This window comes from Nannobrachium achirus (assembly GCF_963921795.1).
Source record: "Nannobrachium achirus genome assembly, chromosome: 5".
Classification (NCBI taxonomy): Eukaryota; Metazoa; Chordata; class Actinopteri; order Myctophiformes; family Myctophidae; genus Nannobrachium; species Nannobrachium achirus.
This window is the reverse complement of record NC_137814.1, coordinates 54,415,946-54,439,073: the sequence shown is the minus strand read 5'-3', so window position 1 is coordinate 54,439,073 and position 23,128 is coordinate 54,415,946. Positions and strand designations below refer to the sequence as shown.

Here is a 23,128-nt window from a genome sequence, read left to right as displayed (position 1 = left end):
ATAAGATATTCGATTGGGTACATATTTTAAATGGGCAGAATTACAGTTAAATTAAATCTTATGTTGAGAGCGAGGCTATAGTTCCTCAATTTCCTGGTCAGTGCGATGTACCCAAGATGCACTGCTCTCTCTCTCTCTCTCTCTCTCTCTCTCTCTCTCTCTCTCTCTCTCTCTCTCTCTCTGCCCTCTGCCCGTTTCAGAGGATTAAACATGTATTTTCGGAGGAAAACCCCTGTTTTGAAATGTAACTACTGTACTTTTTTGTTCCTTTTTTATTAATATTAGGTAGATGTTTTTCTTTTGGTACTTTAAATAGCAATAATGAGGCTTTTCCCCATTCACTTCCATTATAAAAACGGTGAATTTGAATATTGTTGTACTATTTTCTATGGAATATATATTGCGTAAAATATCGATGATAATGGTGTGACAAAAAAGTATTTTGTTAAAATATGAAATAATACAATCACTTTTGAATCACTTATACTCTATATTCTTTGTTGACCTGGGTCCCTCCAGGTGTCTGTACCTGTCCCCTCCTTTTTTCCAAATCTCTTCAATGGAAATAGCCGATCTACAAGCTTACGACACGATCTAGCTCGAGTTCCGATGCATTGTGATCTCGTAGATTTACTTCTCCCCACGGTAGGCTATGTTCTGCCTATTATGACACAACCAGAATAGGGGCTTTAGGGTTCAATTGTGCTTAAGCAACCAGGACATAATGTTTAATTTCCACATTCCTAAATTCTCATTAGGATCTAATGAGACTCTTTGACCTCATTAGATCCACCATGAGATCCACTGTTATGATGGATAGATAGACAGACCTCTGTGGATCCCGGGGGAAATAAATTCAGTTTCCATAGCAGCACTGCAGCGAAGATAAAACAAAGATCCAGATTGTGCAGTAAGGGCTAGAGAAGTACTGAATGTGTGGTAGGGTAACGCTAGTTATTACGCGGCTTGGTTGAATGCTTGATTCTGATTCATCAATCGTTGAAATCAACGGTGAATTATTTCTGTATAATGACCACTCATGCTCTGTAACGGATCAATGCCTAATCAAAGGCTCCGCTCTGCGTCTGATTGAGTGATTGATTGATTGATTGAATAATCTATTAGCAGTTTGCAATAGAAAAAAGTACAGTTTCATGACAGCACAAATCACTGGTACAAGGTCAACTAAAAGGAGATCCTAGAAAGCCTTACGGCGTATTTACACAGGAACCACACTTTATGTATCTCATATAACATTGAAAGACAGACGGATAGATCATATCACCCTGACGGGATTCTATCACTCGATAATGACGGCTGAGCGAGATGTTATCCCAGCGCATCCGCGTCGCATTATGTTTTAACCACTTTAACTGTTATTTTATGCTTTAACTATTGAAAAAGAGCAGATATACAAGCTCACAGCGCGGCACCGAGTGCCTCGCTGCCAGCTTGTAGATCTGCTATTTTTGAATAGTCTTCGAATATCTTTGACCCGATCTTTGACACGACATCGAAATCCTTCCTCCAAATCAGTGGTTCTCAAAATGTTTCATGTCAAGGACCCCCAAAATTACAGGTATTTGGCCGCAGACCCCCATCTCAAAATGTTCCAGGGAATCCCCAGAAGCAGAGATTTGAGTTACAAAAGTTTACTTTGAAAAATGTAAAATTGTGCACACAATTTTCAAAAATAGCAGATCTACAAGCTCACAGCGCGGCACTCGGTCGCTGTGAGCTTGTATATCTGCTATGTTTCAATAGTTAAAGCATGAAATAATTCTAGGCCTAAATGGGTTAACTACACAGGTGTCTGAGCTGTCACTTTGACCGATTTTGAGATTTAGAAGTGGAATAGCTTTGCTCATCATGATGCTCTCAGAAATGTCCCCTTCCGTGACCTCTCCTAAATATTCAAGCCAAATGTTCTTGCCAATTATTTGTGGTCCCACTTGCAATATCCCCATGGCCCACTAGTGGGCCCGACCAACAGATTGAGAACCACTGAACCAGTGGTTTAAAAGTGGATAAAAAGGCGTAAAACGAAAGAAAACAGCCTGCAGAGCTGTTGGAACGCTGACCTGCTCTGCTGAGCACCATGCAAGGCTGTCACTGTCGTGACATTTAGCCAATGAATAATCGTCATGCAAATAACTGTGATTAATGATTTAATTGTAGTTTTGGCATTGGGCACGGGAACATTATGAATAAAATTACATTTATGTTTGCCATTTAGGCTTTGTAAACTAAAAATGACGAATGACAATGACGATAGCCTATAACGTAAATAATTTGCTGGCCAGGAAATACGTCCGTAGTACAAATGTCTCTGTGGCAAAGACTTGGTCTTGTCCATGGCAATTTTTAGATTTCGTTATGATCATTATTGTAATGTTCTTAATTACTGTCAAGTGTCCAGGTTTTCTTCATAATACTGTACTTATGAAACCGGCACATTAAGAGTACAACTGGTGCTAGCGGTTCTCGAATGTTGTATTTGCAAGGAAGGACCCCCATAATGACTCTGAGAGTGTACACACGGAACCAAACGGACCCGTAGGGTTCATTTGGTTCCATGTGTTTGAGTTACAAACCTGTTATGGTCGTTCAGTGCTAGTTCTTTACGTGTTTCTGGTAATAGTATTATCTGCTCATTTTGTATGTCCGTCGCAAAAAAAACAATTTCAACAAAAATGTGTGTGTGTGTGTGTGTGTGTGTGTGTGTGTGTGTGTGTGTGTGTGTGTGTGTGTGTGTGTGTGTGTGTGTGTGTGTGTGTGCTCACTGCTCTCAAAGAGGGAGAGAGCAAATTCAAATGGTATGAAGGAGGTACACTGGTATAGGCTGCCGTAATACATAGACATAGATAAGATAATGTGAGATTTCCCCATTTTATAGCAGAATAGAACAGTTATCAGCTGTGTGAGTGATTGTGTGTGTGTGTGTGTGTGTGTGTGTGTGAGTGTGTGTGTGTGTGTGTGTGTGTGTGTGTGTGTGTGTGGCACGGTGCCTCCCTCATTTTCCATTCCCTCTCTCTCTCTCTCTCCATCTCCGTTGTCTGTGTTCACGTAATGTTTCTACATTCAGCCGCCTCTCGTCTTTAATGACAGTGGCTTTGATCAAATCTGGTTTGGAGAATGGATGCGTAGAAGCAGGTCATGTCGGCGCGGGGTATTCATTAGCAGTCGGGTGCAAATAGAAAGAAGGAGAGAACAAAAAACACATTCTCTTTCCTTTTTTTGGAGCAGAGTGTTGAGAGATAAACAGTTCCCAAGTAAACAGCTGCAGGTCCCACAATCTGACCTCCGTCCATGGGAGTCGACCGCTCATAATTCTGACAGCCAATTATTCCGACCATCAGGTTAGGTTATTGGTGTTAGCAGGGACGTGCAGAGAATGTTCGAGAGGCAGGGGCTAACATTTCTAAAAGGGCCTTTTTTTTTAAACAATATGTTTATTTCGTTTTTTTCTTTCTTTTTTTTGGACATACAATACAACATTTACTTCACAACAAAAAGACTACCTACAGACAAAACAAGAAAATAAAAGAGAATACAACACCATACAAAAAACAAAAAAACAAAACACCTGACATTAACACGACACACAAAATTATCAAATAATTATAACACAAAGAGCACATATCCTTAACAACAACTCCCAGAGTCCCGTGCCATAAGGCCGGACAAGTGACTGTAGAGAGGCTGCAGCTACCCCACTCCTGGTTCCTCCATTAACTCATACTGTGCCTATCCCGAACATGTTCGGCTTTATTTCAATCCAATACAATTTTTTTTTTTATTAATTGACTTACCCTGAGCTGCTTGTAGAGTCGTGGGTGGTCCTGGCTCGTCCTACGCTAGCCAGCTAGCCATTTTACATGGTCCGACGATATATTCCATTAAAATGGTTTAAAATACATTTTTGAGCCCCCCAATGTTCACCAAATGTTCAGCGCCGCTTCCGGAACGTAGTCCAGTGTGCCTATCCCGAACATGTTCTGCTTTTTTAATGAAATGAGGTTTATTTACGGCGAAATCGCCGAAAAATTATCTTTAAAATGACAAAATGGGAATAGCTATTCTGTTAGCATTATCATCCGGGACCTTTCCATGACGTGCACGAACGTGAGCACGCGCGTCACTGCAACGTGAGCCCCCGGATGCTAATGCAGTCCCCTATAGGAGAAAGTCTGGCATTCTTTGGTGCCCTCTAGGGGCTGGCACTGGAAGCGTTAAATGAGAGAGATCATTGCCCTTGACATATTGAATAAAATTCCCCCATATTTTCTCAAAAAGCTAAAAGGGCCTTTTGTTGAAAATATTGAAAATAGCCGACCTCCAGTTGTGAGCGTGGAGGTTGGCTATTTTCAGTACCTGATGCCTCACTGAACTAAGCATAAAAAAGGCAATACTGGAGATGTGGAGTGATGCATGGATTTCTACACAGAGAGGGCAATTCTCTCAACATAAGATGCTGCATTCAAGTTCAGGAGAATTTGGTCAAGGCAATTCTCTTTGATGCTCCCTTCGGGTACAGCATGGAAAGAAGGGATTTGCATTTCTTTCACCGTAGTGAAAACGGCATTCATGGTCTGGAGAGGGTCCCTTTTTACAGACTGTGTGTGCACGTGCCTGGGTGTTGGGGTTACAGGGTTAGGGTTAGAGATAGGCTAGTTAAGTAGTTATAATGACCATCAGGTTAGTGTGAGGTTAGGGTTGGGGGCATAATGTCAGTTATAATGGGGTCAGTCGGACCAACGGGATGTCGGAATAATGGGCCTCCCTCTCTACCCTTGGTCTGCAGTCTCTCTACACTGCCCTATCTAGAAATGAAGCATGCAGCATGCAACATGCCAAAAATACATCCTAACCAAAAAGGGAAAAACAAGCACAAGGCATCAGGGAGATAGATGCTGTTAAAGGCCGAAACATGATGGAGTGTTTTACAAAACCAACCTATTATTAAAGACGTCTCTCTCTCTCTCTCTCTCTCTCTCTCTCTCTCTCTCTCTCTCTCTCTCTCTCTCAAGGGTTAGGGGAAGCCTTCTCTCAGGAACGGTTTATTTTTGGTCCAAAATATTCTATCCGAAAAAAACATATACACCCAAAAAAATAATCTCTCAGTTGAACACATTTTAAATGTGTGAAACTTTTCCACCCATTTTATATGAGTAAATTTATATATGGGATATATGTAGTCCCAAGTCAAATCTACATTCAATGCAATGCATGTTGTTCAATTAGTCCAACTCATTTTCATTAACTTAAGCCAAGTTAATTATATGAACTTAATTAATTTACGTTTGTCCAACTCAAACAAATGTTAACGTAAATGTGTTGGTTCAACTCATTTTTATGGAATTAAGCTAAGATAAATAAAATACTTTTACATTTACATAAGAAGAGTTCGGTTTCAGGTTTTCTTCTGGATGATTTGTTTCAAGTTTTACAATATCAACATACAGATGCATAATGGATGTATGCAATAGCAGTGATTATTGAATAATCAGAACATTTAAGAGAAAACCAACGCAATAACCTCAAAGTTACCATGAGTTCTTCTCTTTTAGCCTAGCATGGGGAGGGAGCTCAAGCTTAAACTAGCAGCCTAGCAGTTAGGGTTAGGGTTTAGGCTCAAATACTGACAAATCAAATTCTGACATATGACAGTCATCTTGCCAAGGCAGACACATTGATATGATACATTTAGCATTTTTAGCTCCCGAAAGCTTAAACATTTCCCTGAAAACCTAGAAAAATGCTGTTCCCAGCATGCTTTGCATAACATGTGACCAACTTATTTGACCAATCAAGGGAAAGGGCTGGAGTCACTTCTCAGATCTGTAAAATGTACTTAATAAAATTGAGTTGGATTCAAACAATATTCTCAGAATGATTTCAGCCTTAAAAACTACTCAATAAAATTGGTGAGAGGCGTGGTTTATGGGACTCTGGGAGTTTTCATTGGAACTCATTTTCAATGTGTTTTTAAATTCCATTACTAAGATTTGAGTTACATGAATGTAATATAAATGCATAATGTTAAATGAATAGATTTTGTATAAGCACTATTAATTACATTTGAGTTGGAACAATTTAATAAAAATGCATATATTGTAAATGTATATATTTAAGGTAAGCACGATTAATATTTGTTCAGTTACATCAATTCAATACATTTGCATATATTATAATTAAATACATTTAAATAAAGCCAACATAATGTAAATGTATCACATCTGGCACTATTAATAATATTTGAGTTATATCAATTAAATGTATATGCTTATGCCTTGAAGTGAAGTAATTAAATAAAGCAAACATAATTTATATGTGTCACATTTATAGGGGGGTTGAATCAGTTTTTTGGGTGTACATACATTGATTAACTTCATTTCTGGGACAGCAAAGATGGCTATTTGGTTGACACGGAAAAACAAAACAGAGGGAACGGGAAACACAGACCCAGTACAGGTACTGAAAGGACTGCTGGCAGCTCGCCTTAGGGTGGAGTTTGCCTATCAGAAAACAGTGGACAATTTAGAGACTTTCATCTCTTTCTGGGCTCAGGAAGAGATGCTATGTTCTGTACAGGAGGGAGAACTATACCTTTCATTTTGAGGAAAAAAAGAAAAGAAAAAGAAAATTGTAATGTTCAAAGGTCAAAAGATGTGACTGATGTAATTTATATATAGTGCAGTGTTTTAATAAAGGTGCTTTTAAAGGTCAAAGGTCTCTCTCTCTCTCTCTCTCTCTCTCTCTCTCTGTATCTCTCTGTCTGTCTGTCTCTCTCTGTCTGTCTCTCTCCTACTCTCTCTCTCTCTGGTAAATAATTCAGTTTTAGCTTTTGAAAATCTGAATTATTTGGTCGCAGTCTCAGTTAGGATTAAAACGGATGCTGGTCTCTTGTCTTGACTTGGTCTAATACGCCTCTATAGGCTGTTATTCCGCTTTACACCCACCTGGAACCGACCCATATTGCCCTCCTTTGAGCCCTGCATGCGCTCTCTAGTGGGGCTAAACTAAAAATGGGAAGATTTTTTAAATTAAATTATTAGACTGAGGCACTAGAGCAGTGGTTCTCAACCTTTTCAGGCCACAACCCCCCCATCCTGATAAGCACTTGGAATTGTAGGGGGTGAGGCTTTCAATTTAGTTTGACTCGGTTCCACATACAAATAGTGTGAAAATAGCAGATCTTCTATCCTTCCTTCCTTTTTTTAAGGTATTAAAAAGGCCTTTAAAGGGGTCCAGACCCACAGATTGAGAACCACTACACTAGAGGAAAGGCCATGTGGTGACCAAAAACGCAAGAGGACATTCCATGGCAATTCCAAGCTGGCGATATAGTGTCTTTCTTTTTTCATCGGACACAGGTGGCCGATGTTTTCTAGCAAATTGCTATCACTGATTTAAACAGAACTACAGATTTATGAGTGACTGTAACACTGTCAGTAGCTAATAGCTTATAGTTATCACAACAGAATCATCGTTATGGGAAAGATGACCTCCAATGGTGAAGCAGGGGTGGTGCGGTACGTGCTGAAATTGCTGCTGTCCAGAAAAAAAGCTCTTATCTCTGTATTTTAACTTTGTACTTTAAAAAATAGCTGATATACAAGCTCACAGCGCGGCACCGAGTGCCGCGCTGTGAGCTTGTAGATCTGCTATTTTTGAAAAATCATGATTTTTTGATATTTTTTGATGATATTTTTTTTTCATGTATTTTTAAAGCGAACATAACAAATTTTGCTTCTGGGGGTCCCTGGAACTAAATATTTAGAGATGGGGGTCCGTAGCCAAATACATATCGTTTTGGGGGCCCTTGACATGAAAAAGTTTGAGCATCACTGACATAGAAACATGCGTTTTTCAAAAGGATTTAGAAGACATTTATAGAATCAGAGTCAAAATATTCAAAGACATTTTTCCAAAATAGCAGATCTATACAAGCTTCAGTGAGCTTGTTTACCTGCTATTTTTTAACAGTTAAAGCATAAAATAATGGATAAATCGGTTCACGTCTGACAGATGTGTTCCATGTCTAAATGGCTTAATTTATAACTACTGTATTGTTTTTTCCTAAATTAATACACTACTTCGTCATACTACAGTGTCACACAAAAATAGAGTCGCAATGCTACCCGTTTGAGCTTGTAGATCGGCTATTTTTTCGCATTTGAATCCTGAAAATTAACAGCTTCGGACGTGTGAGGTTTCCACTCGACAGAGACGACATCCAGACATGAGTCTGGTGTCCCCTCGTTAAGGACGACGACCATTTTTATCAGCAGCCCTGAAATAGAGCCATCCGTCACCATGACAGCCGTATCTAAAGCGGAGTGGACGCAACAAGGACCAGAATGCTGAAACATAGGCTGTCCAGTGCAAAGTACTCGGATTATACTTATAAGTAGCAATAGCACAGTGTTTGTTACAATACATTTCCTTACTTATTAAAGGACAGCTTTATTTTGACACTTCAGCTCAGGATTAACCATTTATCATTTATTGCATTGATATTGCATTTAGTCTGGCGGTGTGGCTCTGCTGTGATATTACAGATTACCTGCACCAGTATGACACTGAGATCTGAGATCACAAACCCCCCAGAGCAAAGCATAATATGCAGTTGTTACTGTACATGCACACAACATTGAACCTTCAGTTGCATGATTTAAGATATCACATATCATAATCAATCCATAGAAACAAAACACAGTGCAATCTACAGATCAACCATTAATATGAAACTATACATTCCACAGGGAGGAAGCTGGGGAGGTGGAGGGATTTGTATTATTATTATTTTGTTTACACTGACAGCTGTACAACCGGTGGTGACAGCTAAACATACCGTATATAGAATGAACATAAAATAGAGGACTGCTTAATTGAACCCCCTGTGATGCACTGTGGGTAAGAGGGCAGATCAGAGTTAGCTTGTAGCAAATTAGATGTACCTTGAAATTGTACTTAAAGGGGCACTCCACCACTTTTCAACCTATGTTCATATAATTGGTCCTCACTCAAAAGTAGCTTTTTTTTTTTTTTTTTCTCATAGGAGGGCTCTGGGCAGGTCAGAAACCCATCGTCTTGTGACATCATCGATTGCCAATCCATCTTATAGAAACTGCAGGCGTTCTATTCCTGAAAAGTTGCAATTTTAAAGTGGAAGCCATTGTTCGCGATAATAAAAATCGAAATATTCTTTTCAAAAATATTGATTACATTTCTTTTTGGGAAAATGATGATGTCACAAGACGATGGATTCTGAACTTCCCACAGCTCAACTAGGAGACATGGACTGAGTAGAAAAAAATGGTGATATTTTATCATGAACATTAGTGAGGACCTATTATATGAAGACAGGTTGAAAAGTGGTGAACTACTCCTTTAAGTACAGATACTTGAATAAATGACTTATTTTCTTTAAACCACTGGTGCTATCAAGGCTCCCATCCTTTCGTTGGTCCTCAACTTACTTTCCTTTCCTCTATCCGTCTTTCCATCTTTCCCCGTGCCTGCCCCCATCCCCCCTCCCCCCTCCCTCCCTCCTTCCTCCTCGCAACCTGCGTTGCTTTCTCATCACTCGGGCTCCCATCGCATTCCTGTCACCTTGTCTCATTCGCAATCAAAACAATCACACGCTCCTCCATCCATCCATCCATCCATCCATCCGTCCATCCATCCATCCATCCATCCATCCATCCATCCAATCATCTGTCTTTCCATTTGTCTTCAATTTCGTCTCATCTATCCGCCTGTTTCTGTCTCATCTCCGCCTCGTCTCCCGCTGTTCTCCTGGTACTACCCCCCCCCCCCCCCCCCCCCCCGACCCCCCCAACCCAACCCCCCTTCCTCCTCCACGAATACCCTCCCTCAGGCACGTGCACACATAGACATCAAAAGGGGCTTGAGCCCCTGCCCCTTTATCAGTCTTTAAAAAGTGCCCTCTCCAGACCATGAATGCATTTTTTACCATGGTGAAAGCAATGCAAATGCCCTCTTTCCATGCCATACCTGAAGGCAGCATTCAAGAGAATCTCCCGAACTTGAATGCAGCAGCATACGTTGAAAGACTATGCACAATCCAGCGCTGACTTGATTATGCTTAGTCCAGTGTGGTATCACGCACCGAAAATAGGGCGACGCGTTGTGAGCTTGGAGGTCGGCTATTTTCAATATTTTCACCAAAAGACCCTTTTTAGAAATGTCAGCCCCTGCCTCTCTAACATTCTCTGCTGCACGTCCCTGCCCTCTCTCCTTCCCACAACCCCTTTTCCCCCAAACCCCCCCCCCCCCCCCCCCATGTCCCCCCCCCCCTCTCAGTCTCAGGCCATGAGGATAGTGCGGACGGTGGGCCAGGCCTTTGATGTGTGCCACCAGCAGACCCTGCAGCAGGGCCCAGAGGAGCAGGAGGGAGGAGGAGAGGGGAGCGTGGAGGGCAGTGACGCAGTGCCAGGTAACAACACCCACCCTGTCCCCCACCCCAATGCTGCAGTATACCTGCCGAGGGCCGGACTGGTTCAATGTTTATTTAAAACGTATTGAAATAATTTCACATATTGAACCTGGACCTAACATGTACAGTTGCAATATTTTCTGTGAAAATAAAAACTTTGTTTAACCATTGCGCTCGCGGGCCCTCAATACACACAAATGCACTCGCAGTGCATTGTGGGACTTGTAGTATTATGGTGGTGCATGCAATATACCAGAGGGCCAGTTCTAATAGTAATTAAATATGATCTCAACACTAAATATCTTTGCAGAAGATAGTCAATCTGGACCCACAATGTAGATGCTTTAAGTGGTGAAAGACCATACAAATATTCTCTGTTTAGTGTGCTTGATTGAATGAATACTTTATTAGTGACAGTTTGCAAACAGTGGAATACGATTATACAATGATGCTAAAATGATAACACAAAATGCCCTGAGGGCTTATTTCCATTTTGGTCCTGCATATGCAATTAGGCTATAATCAATTCATACACAAGTGTGTTGGAAAATCTCTTTCTCTCTCTTGCTTTCTCACCCCATCTCCCTCTCTCTCTCTCCCTCCCTCCCTCTCTTCCCTCTCTCTTTATCGCTCCCTCTCTATCTCTGTCACCTTCTCCCCCTCACTCTCTTTCTTTCTACATCTCTCCCTATCCCCCCCCCCGCTCGCTCCACAGCTAAGAAGCGCTTTGCGTTGTCAGAGGAGACCGACCTTGAGGCGACCACAGAGGAAAGCATCGACTGCCTCTCCTCGTCAGACCCCGAGAGGAGCAAAAGGGACGAAGCCCTCCTTAAGGATGCCAAGGTCGTATCCCTCGCCATCTGCTAGCATTTAATAATCTTCCCACACTGCTTAATGTGCTTCACTCTGCTGTCTTTTTTCCTCAAAATTGTTGGTGTTCTGTTCAAATGAGATTTTTGTGTCGAGTTTACCCCTGAAAAGATTTTGTTCCAGGAACGTTCCCCTTAACCACATTGCTGAGCGGCGTCCCTCTGGCTTCTATATTAGTGTCTTTTTTGTATTCACCCTACATCAAAATATCCTTGATGAAAATAGCTGATCGACAAGCTTACAACGCGTCGCAGCGTGACACTTTGTAAAGCTTGTCAACCTGCTATTTTCCGCAAAAGATTTCCCAGAATACAAATGCTGGGGTTAGAGTGGTTAAGCAAAGATTTAAATTATTTATAAAGAATTCAAGAGCCCTTTATAAAAAATAAAGAAAATAAAAAGAAACGCAATTCTTGAAAATAGCAAGATGGTAAATCAGCTATTTTTGAATATTAAATAAAATATGTGGTTAAATTATAACTCATTTTGCTGGGGACCACCTGGGGCCTCGACAAGGACCCCGGGCCTCACTTTGAGAACACCGTCCTAAAAGTCTGGCAGCAAAGCGCTCGATTCTCTCCTAAATAATGCCATCGACCTGTGGTTGCTAACGACCCCACTCTGTACCGCACAGGCAGATAACTCCTCTGTCTGGTGGAAACCTCATATGCCCAAAACTCTTCCTTTTTTTTTGTCCAAAAATAGCAAAAATAGCACATAGCAAAAGCTCAAATCACGCCACATTTCGAGCTTGTGGATCTGCTATTTTGGAAACTTTTGTGTGGCGCTGTAGTATGATGAAATACGTCATTAATTTATGAAAAAAAATTGATATGGAGCATTTTACTGCTGCGTTCCCGCCGCTCCTGTTGCTGCGCTGACTAAATGATGGAGTTTAACTGGAAATCGAAGGAATGTAATAATCCGTGCCACACACCAGACACCATATGAATAATGAATCCCATGAAGTGATTCCCACAGTGTCGGGAACGGCAACATCTCAGCAAGGCACGGCACCATAATTTACATTATTTAAAGTTCCGAAATTTTAATCATCATACTAAAGTAATTAAACGACTCTTGGGGGCTTGAGACACAGAGAGGCTGGTGATGAAAGGCCGGCCCTCATGAGCAGCTGCAGGACGATCGATAGAGGCTACTGAAGCCTGCAAACAAAGATTGTTTGTTTGACCACTTGAGCCCCATTTTACATTTCATCGCACGATGGTGTTGAGTGGCAGAAAAAAAGACGCTTTGCAATGTGACACACTGTGTGGGCTTGTAGATCATCTGTGCTATTTCTTTTTATATCCACGAGTTTCCAACGCCCCATAGTGCATTGCGCAGACACTGTACCGAGCTTCCGTCGCCGCAGCCGAGTGTGATTTACAAGCTCACAATGGTGCATCTGCGACGCAACGTATGTCTGCTACGCAACGTATGTCTGCTGTTAAACCGGAAGTGTGGTCCAAACAGGTCCAAACAATCTCCAGTAAACTCCCGCGGAAACAGGTGGATATTTTTGAAAATGTTAACCTCCTACTGTAAACACACCAAGGTAGGGACGCCAGGTTGAAAATATTTAAGGGCTTGGTTTTTATGTTATTTGTATTTGACAACGAGATCATATTTGTTTAAATGTTATAGCAGTGCAAATGTTCAACACCTACAGTATAGTGTCCACAGGAGGCTTTTCTAAGTAGAAACTGTAATCTAAAACCCCAATCAAATCTAAACATCATTATAATCAAAATTAGACACAATACCTTATACGTGAAACAAGAGCAACTTAACCATTTTGTGAACAGATAGTGTGGGGTTGTTCTAAAATAAACTGATGGTTTCAGACAACAGTCTGGTTCATGGATGACTGACAACACACACGGCTGTCACACGGAGCCCGATGCATTCTCTGTCGTCTGAGCTCACTTTGATCTCTGTCTGACGCTCTCTGTGTCACTCTGTGACAATACAGAGATGATTTAAGTTGAAGTTTTTAATCATGGTGATCTGTGGAAGCTTGTGAGACCAAGCACAACATCACCTGTATGCACAGCTAATGTCACAATACTGCAACGAGCAACACAAACCAAACCGATAAATGTCCCATGCCTCATTGGACAGATAAGACCTATTCCTCCTTTCTGCTACCCACAACAAACCTCCAAGTTAATTGTATCTGCTATGATTACTGTACAGCCGAGCCACCTGACATCAATCCATACCTCTATGGGCTCTAGCTGCGTTGATTGAGTTTCCACTGAAAGCTGCACGCCCACAACCCCTAACTATATCCTGTCACTGACGTTTGATTGAATGATAATGATGCCGTTGGCCTTGATTGAGCTGTGGAAGGCAACTAATTATATTTACTCTCTGCTATTAAAGATCAGTGGTTCTCAACCTTTTCAGGCCCCAAAATAATCATTTGAACTGGGGACCCCCCCACCCTAAGACTTAGTGACACGGTTCTATTGTGAAAATTGCAGATCTATATGATTACAACGCCTCACGTTGTGAGCAGTTGTGAGCAGATGTAGCTTGTAGACCTGTTATGTTTGAAGAAGAAAAAAACATGAACATTTGTGTAAGTCTTTGAATATTTTTGACCGGATTCTATAAATGTCTTCTAAATCCTTCTAATGTTTCTATCATCAGTGGTTCTTTTTCTTGTCAAGGACCTCCAAAATTACATAAATTTGGCCGTGGACCCCATCTCAAAATATGTTGGGACCCCCCAGAAGCAAATATTTGAGTTTTAAATGTTCGCAGTGCGGCACATGTGCTATTTATTAAAAATCGATATATAATTTATATCTGCTATTTTGTAATAGTTAAACCATAAAAATAATGGTTAACGTGGTTCCAGGTCTTACGTAATCTATTCCTTTATTCCTTGTTTTGCATACAATAATAACCAATATGAACTGATGTGATGAATGTCTCTCCCCAGACGCCCTATGAGCGGTCTCTGCTGCTCAGCTCCCCCACGCTGGGTGCCTCCGTGTCGGGTCGGTTGGCTGCAGACGCCCACCAGGTTCACCTGCTCCAGAGACAACTGGAGCAGCAGGAGCAGCAGGCCCAGGCTGCCTCAGCACAGGTACTGGACACTCAACCAACTATGGAAAACCTCCAAATGTCCGTTACTGTTCAAGAAATGGTCTCTATATACTGTAATACTGCCTCCCCCTGGTCAGCAATAACGCGTTCCTTCCGCGAGGGTGTTTCTCCCACTGGAGCTGAGCAGAGGCCACGCCCGACGGGGAAGTGCTTCTCTCGCCGTTTCGGCCGATAAATTATTATTAATAGTTATTGACCGCGATGGAGGCGCTTGAGCCGACTCAGCGCCGTTCGAGTTGCGCACTGATAGGGACAAAATAGTAAATAATGTTTAGGCGAGAGCGTTTGGTTACTGGCCAATCATAGCGCTCTTGCACAAGCTCCTCCCCTCCTTGAATTGAAATCCTGAAAAAAATTGCTTGTAGATCTGCTATTTTTAGAGCGCAACGCCCGAGCACAACCAAAGATTGTCTTTTAGTTCTACTGGATATCTTCTCCGCTAGTCCCTCCCTTACATTTTAAAAGAAATTGGCAATATATTTAGTTATAGTTTAGTCATCATAGATTAGTTGTTTTTGTTTAGTTTTCATCAGTGAAAAAAGGTAGTCGATGACATTTTTTGTCATAGTTTGAGGCAGCATTTGCACGGTTTTCTAGAGAAAACAGCAAAATAAAATGTCAGATAAGAGTGGGCATTTTTTAAGACACTCTGCCTCTCGTCTCATTGTGAACAGGAAAAACGCAGGAAACTACAAAACGTGGGATGTCATGGCTCACGTGCAGACCACGTAGAGCCAAGCTACAATGGTGAACGCAAATAAGGAAGTACAACAGCGTCAATCCTCGACGTCTATCTCCTCCTAGCGACATGGCATGCACATTACAGCGTTACAAAATTACGGATACGTTTCGCAGAATAAAAAGTGAGAACGCAACAGAACTTTGCAGTTTTCTCTAGAGACCGTCGGCTATAAACGTGTCCTTATAGTCTACGAAATGAACACTGGTTCTCAGTGGACACGGCGCCTTAGACCTCTGGTCTTCGGCAGAGAGGCTCCGGGGCCACTCTGCTACGCATCATACGCATGCCATAGCCGTAGAGCTTATGGGGAACAACGGTCTAGTGTCAGAGGTGTCATGGTAGGATTGTAATGGGATTTCACGGCGCTAACGAGCTCCGCGTTCCAACTTTCACTTACTGTTCCATATTTAGCTGATCCTCCTCTGGCAAGATAATAATGGCTGTAACGATTTGGTCCTATCGAATGTAGGAGAAGAGGAGAGAGCTTTAATCATATCTAAATGTCACCATCATTGGCATTGATTTGTGTGTACGTGTGTGTGTGCGTGCGTCTGTGCGTGTGTGTACGTGTGTGTGTGTGTGTGTGTGTGTGTGTGTGTGTGTGTGTGTGTGTGTGTGCACTGACTATTATCTTCTGTAGACACATGAGCGTGTGCATTCACATGTACAGTATGTGCGTGTGTGCGCGAGTATAATCACACAAGTGTGTGTCCACGATGGACCATTTGAAATCAAATCTAAAGATGGCCCAAGGCTTATGTTCTTCTGTCTAGTCAACTTCATGCATATTTTTAACAGGATTTAATGTCTTTAAATACTGTAACTATTGTATCTTATCTTATTTTCTAGATTTTTGTTGTGATTCTTTTAGTTTACTGCGATTTATTTTAGTTTGTTAGTTTTTTGTTGCCAGTCGCCCTTGATTGGAAAGCAGTTTGGATCAACTGCCGTTGTTTTTAAATGTGCTATGGCAGTGGTTTTCAACAAGTGGTCCGGGGACCCCCAGTGGTCCTTGAGGGGGTTCCAGGTGGTTCCCAGCTAAATGATGGAGAGTTGGTAACCAAATGGACCCTTATACAGTAGATCTTTAACTCTTGATAGTGTAAAATGAAACCAAATGGATTTGGTTTTATTTTACGCTCTCAAGAGTTAAATTATGGTTAAACATCTGCATTACTTAATTTACAAGAATTCTACAAAATTAGTGAATGATTTTTTATTTTATTTTTATCTTCCCCCGGCAGGTGCACGTGCTCCAGGAGCAGCTCTCGGTGGAGGTGTGCGCCAGGACGGACGCCCAGGCGCGCGTGCAGAGGCTGCTGCAGCAGAACACGGACCTGCTGCAGCACATCTCCCTACTGGTCAAACAGATCCAGGAGCTGGAGCTCAAAGCCACCGGCCCGCTCAAGTCCAGTGAGTCACTGCTTTATACGCTATAGGGTTAGGGGCTGAGCAGGCACGTGCACACATAGACATCAAAGGGGGCTTGATCCCCTGGCTTTTTACCTGTCTGTAAAATGTGGCCTCTCCAGAACATGGATGCAGTTTTTTACGGTCCCATCCTATTTTACAGTACACTTTAAGACAGAATGAGACATAATAAAGCCATAATAAGAAACAATGTGTTGGTAATTAGAACTAATATGTTTTATTAGACAGAAACAAAGACAGAATAGCAGAAAGAGCGAATACATTCTCTGGCACCGGCACCTGCCGACCGTCAGTTCGACCGTCAGTCGTGCTGCATCGCCGGCGATAGGACCGGCAGCCACGGAACTGTAGGTAGGACCGGCATCGCTGGTAACTGCCGCAGCAGCCACCATCGCACGGACCGGCAGATTACCGCGACGGGACCTGCCGGTCAGTGCGGCGGCCGCCAGTCCTACTGTCGGTCCTACTGCCAGTCCTATCGGCAGTTCCGCGGCAGGTGACGGTGCCAGAGAATGTATCCGCACTTTCTGCTATTCTGTCTTTGTTTCTGTCTAATAAAACATATTAGTTCTAATTACCAACACATTATTTCTTATTATGGCTTTATTATGTCTTATTCTATCTTAAAGTGTACTGTAAAATAGGATGGGACCGTTTTTACTATGGTGGAAGAAAGGCAAATGCCTCCCTTTCCGTGCCATACCTGAAGGCAGCATTCAAGAGAATTGCCTTGTCCAAACGCTCCTGACCTTGAATGCAGCGCATCTTAAGTTGGAATAATTACCTCTGTGTAGAAATACATGCCATATCTCCAGTATTCACTTGATTATGCTTAGTTTAGTGTGGTATCAAGTACCGAAAATAGCCGACATCCAAGCTCACAACGCGTCGGTTGAAAGCAATCATCCCTTCGTCCTACTCCTCCCGCCCAACACTCCTTGCTGACAGGTGCCGCCCCCCAGCCTGTAGGAGAACATGCAGTGATAAATATCACCCTCCCCCGCCCGGCTTCCCCTCCCTCAAACACGAGCCAATTGTGTTTGTGTGTAGACCTTCCTCTGGTGTGTAATCTCTTCCTTGTTCATCTCCCCCATTGCCTTATCAACCCTCTCTTGGCGGCCCTCATGTCTTTGCTTTTTAATGAAGTGGTGGTGGCTGCTCTCTCAGAGGACTGTGCCCTCCGTGGAGCTGGGGCAGTGTTCTGTCACTAGGCCATGAATTATCAAAGGGTGACAGCATCTTGTGTGCTTGCACCTCTCCCCCCTGAACTCCCTTCTTAAACGCTATTTTTCATCAGAAAAGGTACATTGGATACTAAGTGCCATTCCCGAACTAGTGTGGTATTTCGGAAACCAGCCGCAGCGTGCTCGTATTGTGCTGTGCTGTGCTGTGATCCATTGGGCGATAACGTAATCATGAAGTGTGTAATCTCCATAGGCTCCTATTCATTGTGCTGCAAAGAAACTGCTTTATCTCTGAATCTTTCTCCAAAAACACTTCGATCGCCGAGAAATGCTTTTTTTCACGGCGACACTGGGCCACGACGGTGGGCAGTGGTTACAATTTTTCTTCTCCCTGTGGAAGTAAACATCCTAATCTACATCCGGATCTAGTGAACTCCCAACATGGACACGATTGTGCCTTCTGGGGCTCTTCAAAATAAAGCACAGTAAATGGTGGCACACTGTCTCTGGATGATTACAAAAATAATAGCACTAAATTAATAGTGACAACTTTCAAATAACATCTGGTACTTACGTATGTCTTAAGCCATACGTATGTTTTAAACGTGTTAGATAAATGCAGTATAGATTAGTGGTGGAGTTAAGGTACTTGAACAAAAAAAAAGGTTTGAGAATCACTGGCATAGACCAATATTATTTTTATATACAAACATTGAGACTGCGTGGACGATTTGGTTTGTTCAGTGCCTTGCATGCTTTTGAGGCTCTCAAGGCGTAGCCTGGCAAGGCCCGACGTCATACATTCTCATTCCTTCCCCAGTATAATGTCTGGCCTTCGGCCTATTGGCAGCTTGAAAAGTGGGCGGGAGTACTTGCTTTGACTGACAGACTCCTCTAACCAATCAGCGTAGCAAAACATCTCTCAGCCAGTCGGAAGAACAGCAAACAAACACGTCTTTTCGGCCGATGAACTCCGCTAGCGCATCCCCTGCGTTCCTTTTTAATTGTTGTAATTGATTCCAACTCTGAAATAGCTGCACTTATTGCTTGTTTTATCATTAGAGCGTTAACTGTTACACACTTGTTGCATTGCGAGGGCAGCCATTGTTGTTTTGAAAATGCTGCAGCATGCATCTACGTCAACGTCTACACATGGACCAATCAGGGAAAGCTTTTCACTTGTTGTCAGGAAGGCTACATTTGTTGTGCGGACAGCATTCAGAATATAATCAGTATACTCGCTGCCTATACCCGGAAGGCCAGACGTTATACTGGGGAAGGAATGAGTGAGTGAACGCAGTATGACGTCAGGCCCCCGCCAGGCTACTCAAGGCGTGCCTGAGCAGCCAATCGCCTTGCGTGTCGACAAGCACTCCCCCCACACATCTCAGATATAGTCACCGTGATTGGGGTGAGGTTTTGAAGACAAATGGCTTGGGAATTGCTTGCACATGAAAGAACCCAGGGAGTGTGCTGTATATATTTAAAGAAGGAGAGGTCACAGTACGTTCTAAGCCTTCTCCCTCCACACTGGGAGGATTTGATGGAATACATTTTACACGAGAGTGCTGTGACTCCTGCTCAGTTGCGTCTTTCCTTTTCATCCTTCTTGCACATGCATGCCTGGGTGATGTCATGTGTGATCTGGTCTAATAAGGGGTCCATATAACGTATGTTATGTACATTCATTCGTCAGCTAGTCCATTATTGTAACACGGCACTAGTGCTACTGTGATAATTAATTTAAATGGTAATAAGGTGGGCTACGGTAAGGTGATAAGTAATAAGTAAGCTTCGAGCTTCAGCCCATACCATTCCGGCCAAAAGCTATCTTGTTGACTTAATTGTACTGTACGTTCAACTGTTATGTTAAAGGCATACTAGGTAGAATCGCAGATCACACACACACACACACACACACACACACACACACACACACACACACACACACACACACACACACACACACACACACACACACACACACACACACACACACACACACTTCCCTATCAGCTATCAGAGTGATTGCTGTCTTGTTGGTTAGAGAGAGCACTAATTAGCACAGAACACACTTTTGACACTTTTATAACTCGGGTGCACATCCTCTTTGAAATTCAAAGGGATCAATTGGAACCAAGTTCATAAGATGTGTCTTCACCTAAATGTATTTTGAAACCAGAAACCCCCATAGGACATTATTTTCATGCTTGTTGCCACTAATGAACAATGGAACTATTTCTGGTTCTTCTTTAAGTCAGCTGCTGTGAAGCACACTGTGGCTCAGTTCGTCATGCACTTTTCACATCATCAAATATATATCTGCCGTGACTGAAGGCCCTTGTTAACTCTCCTACTGCCAGATTATTTATTTATTTATTGGGTCTGGTGCCATCAAAAAGCGGCTTACCTTTGCGACGTTATAGTAGATAGACAGACATTTATTTATTTATTATTATTTATTTATTTTGATTGTGCAATAGTGCACTTTGGTCTGCCAGGCAGCAGAGGGCGGCGTCATGCGAGAATGAATGTGAATTTGCCTGTTATGTGTTGCCGTACATTCAGACCAGTAACTGGCCACAGAGCCTTACAGCCAGAGGAAATCAACAAAGAAGTGAATTGGTCTCCGTTGATGTTAACGCATAATGGATTTTTTACACCATCACCGCGGAAAATGTGTTTTACAGTACACGGCGGCGCGACCCCTCATCAGCTTCAACAAGGTAAACGAACGAACGAACGAACGCGAACGAGCGCCGTATTGGCGCGGAGGTCTCTTGAGAATTGGGGCGAACAGGAACGTCCAGAGTGTTAATGATGCACTGCTCGACTCAAACTATGTCGAAAACGAATTTTGGCTGCTTATATCCGCTATCTTATTCATGACCCAAACTTTTATCACTATATCGTAAGTGAAGTAGGGATATACATTGACAGGTACTGTATATTGAGAGCTTTGCCTTCCGTCTCATTTCACCTTTTGTCACAACAGTGTGGTACAGTGAACGCAATATAATGTACTATAGTACTGTATATTGTCTCTGTCGGGTGGAAACCTCATAAATCCAAAACTGTTCCTTTTCAGGTTTCAAATTCAAAAAATTAGCAAAAGTAGCAGATCTACAATCTCAAAACGTGTCACTTCGCGCCACATTTTGGGCTTGTAAATGTGCTACTTTTGATGCTTTTGTGTGACTCTGTAGTATGATCGAATAGGGCGTAGATGTATGAGGTTTCTGCCCGACAGTATGAGAATAGTCTGTTTTACATCCTTTCGTCGAATGACTTTTCTACTCTTCTAAAGTTCTAATCATCTTTGATTGTGTGTGTGTAAATGTTGGCCAAGCGGCTAAGGCTCGATCCGGAAAGTTCTGAATTGAATTGGGACAGTGAATTTGTCACAGTCCTATGCAGCAGATAACAGTGAAGGGCTTTTTAAACCAGAAATAAAACTTGCAAAAATAGAAAGACTTGAAGCACAACTGAACAAAAAGGCTATCTCTTAACTACAGGCCCTGGCAGCTCTGTCTCCCAGCTGCTAACCCTTCACCTACCCAAGTACTACTCTCTGTCTGTCCTTCGCAGCCTCCTTTAAATAGGGAGTGGATCCTACCACAAGTACAGACATCAATTAGCTAACAATTAGCTTTCAGATACATTCCCCATACCACAGGAATAATCTAACCTTCAATTAAATGTTGTAGGCCTACAACACAAATTAAATTCAAATTTAGGCACCAACATAATCGAAAAGACTTTAACAACAGGAATACTGTTAAGCACATACACGCACCCCTTCTCCTCTACAGTGCTTGGCATATCCCCCCCCCCCTACTTAACCAAATGGACTAGCCCTGCTTTGTTTGGGCAGTTCCAGGTCTCATTCAGAGGGTGCCACTGCCAGTACTGCAGAGGAGAGACAGGTTACAAACAAAATTGTTCCAAACTGTTCCAAATACATAACAAAGTTTGAACCCCTGAAGTCTGTGTGTTATTTCTGTAGCTTAGCAGCAGCTAAAAATCATGTCGTGCTACAGTCTACTTACACAGGCGCTCCCAAGCCGGCTAGAAGTTAATTATTGTCGCAGCTTGTGTGGGTGTGTGTGTGTGCATTCCTCTGATGCATGCTGAAATATAATAATATACACTACTTTAACAATTGCATGTGATTATGAATTATGTCATTATTTAAATTCTATAAATATTGTCTTTTTATTTCTACTGATTGTATTTGCAGAAAGAAGGGTATAGGAAGCTAAAAGCTTCAGGCTACACCTTTTCGGTCTTGTACCGCCTTGTTTTAGTTTGTATTTGTATGAAATGTCACAATTCTACTGTACATGGCTCATCACCGAAATAAACTTTAACTAACTAACTAAATGTGACCTTCCAGGACCGTGCTCCCCCTCACTCTCTCTCTCTGTCTCTGTGTGTTCCAGTGGGATCCATGGACAGCTTGCTGGAGATCACCTTCCGCGCCAAGCCCCCCCACGCGCTCTGCTGCGGCGACTCGCCCCTCGCCCCCACCCGCCCCTCCTCCACCACCTCCTCCAGCCAGCAGGGGGCGGCGCTCCTACCCCGGTCAACCACCATGACCAACGGCCCCTGGGGCTCTGCCTCCTCCGCCGGTGTCTTCTCCGTCTCCGGACCCTGCTCTCCGGGCTCCGTGGCGACCACGCCGGACGCCGGCTCCTTGGGGATCATCAGCGGCGGCGCCGTGCGCCTCGAGTGTTTCCGCTTCACCGCCTCCTCCCGGGAGGTGACCCCGGACGCCGGGGAGACCGGCGGGGGCGATGCGGGGGGCCGCCGCCCCCGGGACGAGGGCGGCTCTCCGCTGGGCGAGCAGCAGCTGCTGATGGGAGCCCTGGAGCTGCTGCGCTTCAGGGAGTCGGGGATCGGCTCCGAGTACGAGTCCAACACGGACGAGAGCGAAGCGGACCGGGACAGCTGGGGGCACGGCGAGGGGGGGCCACCGGGGGGCGCGGAGGGGGGCGCGGCGGCGGCCGCAACGCGTCTCTTCAATGTGCTGAACGCCGACGGCCCCTCGGACAGCCTGGGGGACGAGATGGCCGTGTAGCGTTAGCGGCACCAACCGACCACTGCCAACCCGGCGACCCAGCATTTAACCACTTGAGCCCTATATAGCATTCCAGTAGGCTATATGCAACGGCAGCCATTTTGGAGAGAAGTTGGGTCTCACTTCCACAGGTGTTACCAATAATAATAAACCAAATGGACCCATAAGGGTCCATTTGGTTCCATTTGTACGCTTTCAGAGTTATAGGGGTCCTTGAAATAAAAGGTTTGAGAACC

The 23,128-nt window shown here is 43.2% G+C and overlaps 1 protein-coding gene across 1 annotated transcript in view; it reads left to right on the top strand.

The window, feature by feature from the left end:
• Positions 1-22,892, top strand: part of LOC308285194 (carboxyl-terminal PDZ ligand of neuronal nitric oxide synthase protein-like) — a gene marked incomplete at both ends in the record, with an annotated part of 41,852 nt that extends 18,960 nt beyond the window's left edge. The window contains 5 exons of the mRNA XM_080725910.1: positions 10,333-10,465; positions 11,181-11,311; positions 14,289-14,435; positions 16,442-16,610; positions 22,255-22,892. Of these exons, the coding sequence (XP_080582036.1) occupies positions 10,333-10,465; positions 11,181-11,311; positions 14,289-14,435; positions 16,442-16,610; positions 22,255-22,892 (1,218 nt within the window). The remainder of the gene's footprint in view (positions 1-10,332; positions 10,466-11,180; positions 11,312-14,288; positions 14,436-16,441; positions 16,611-22,254) is intronic.
• Positions 22,893-23,128: the final 236 nt, after the last annotated feature.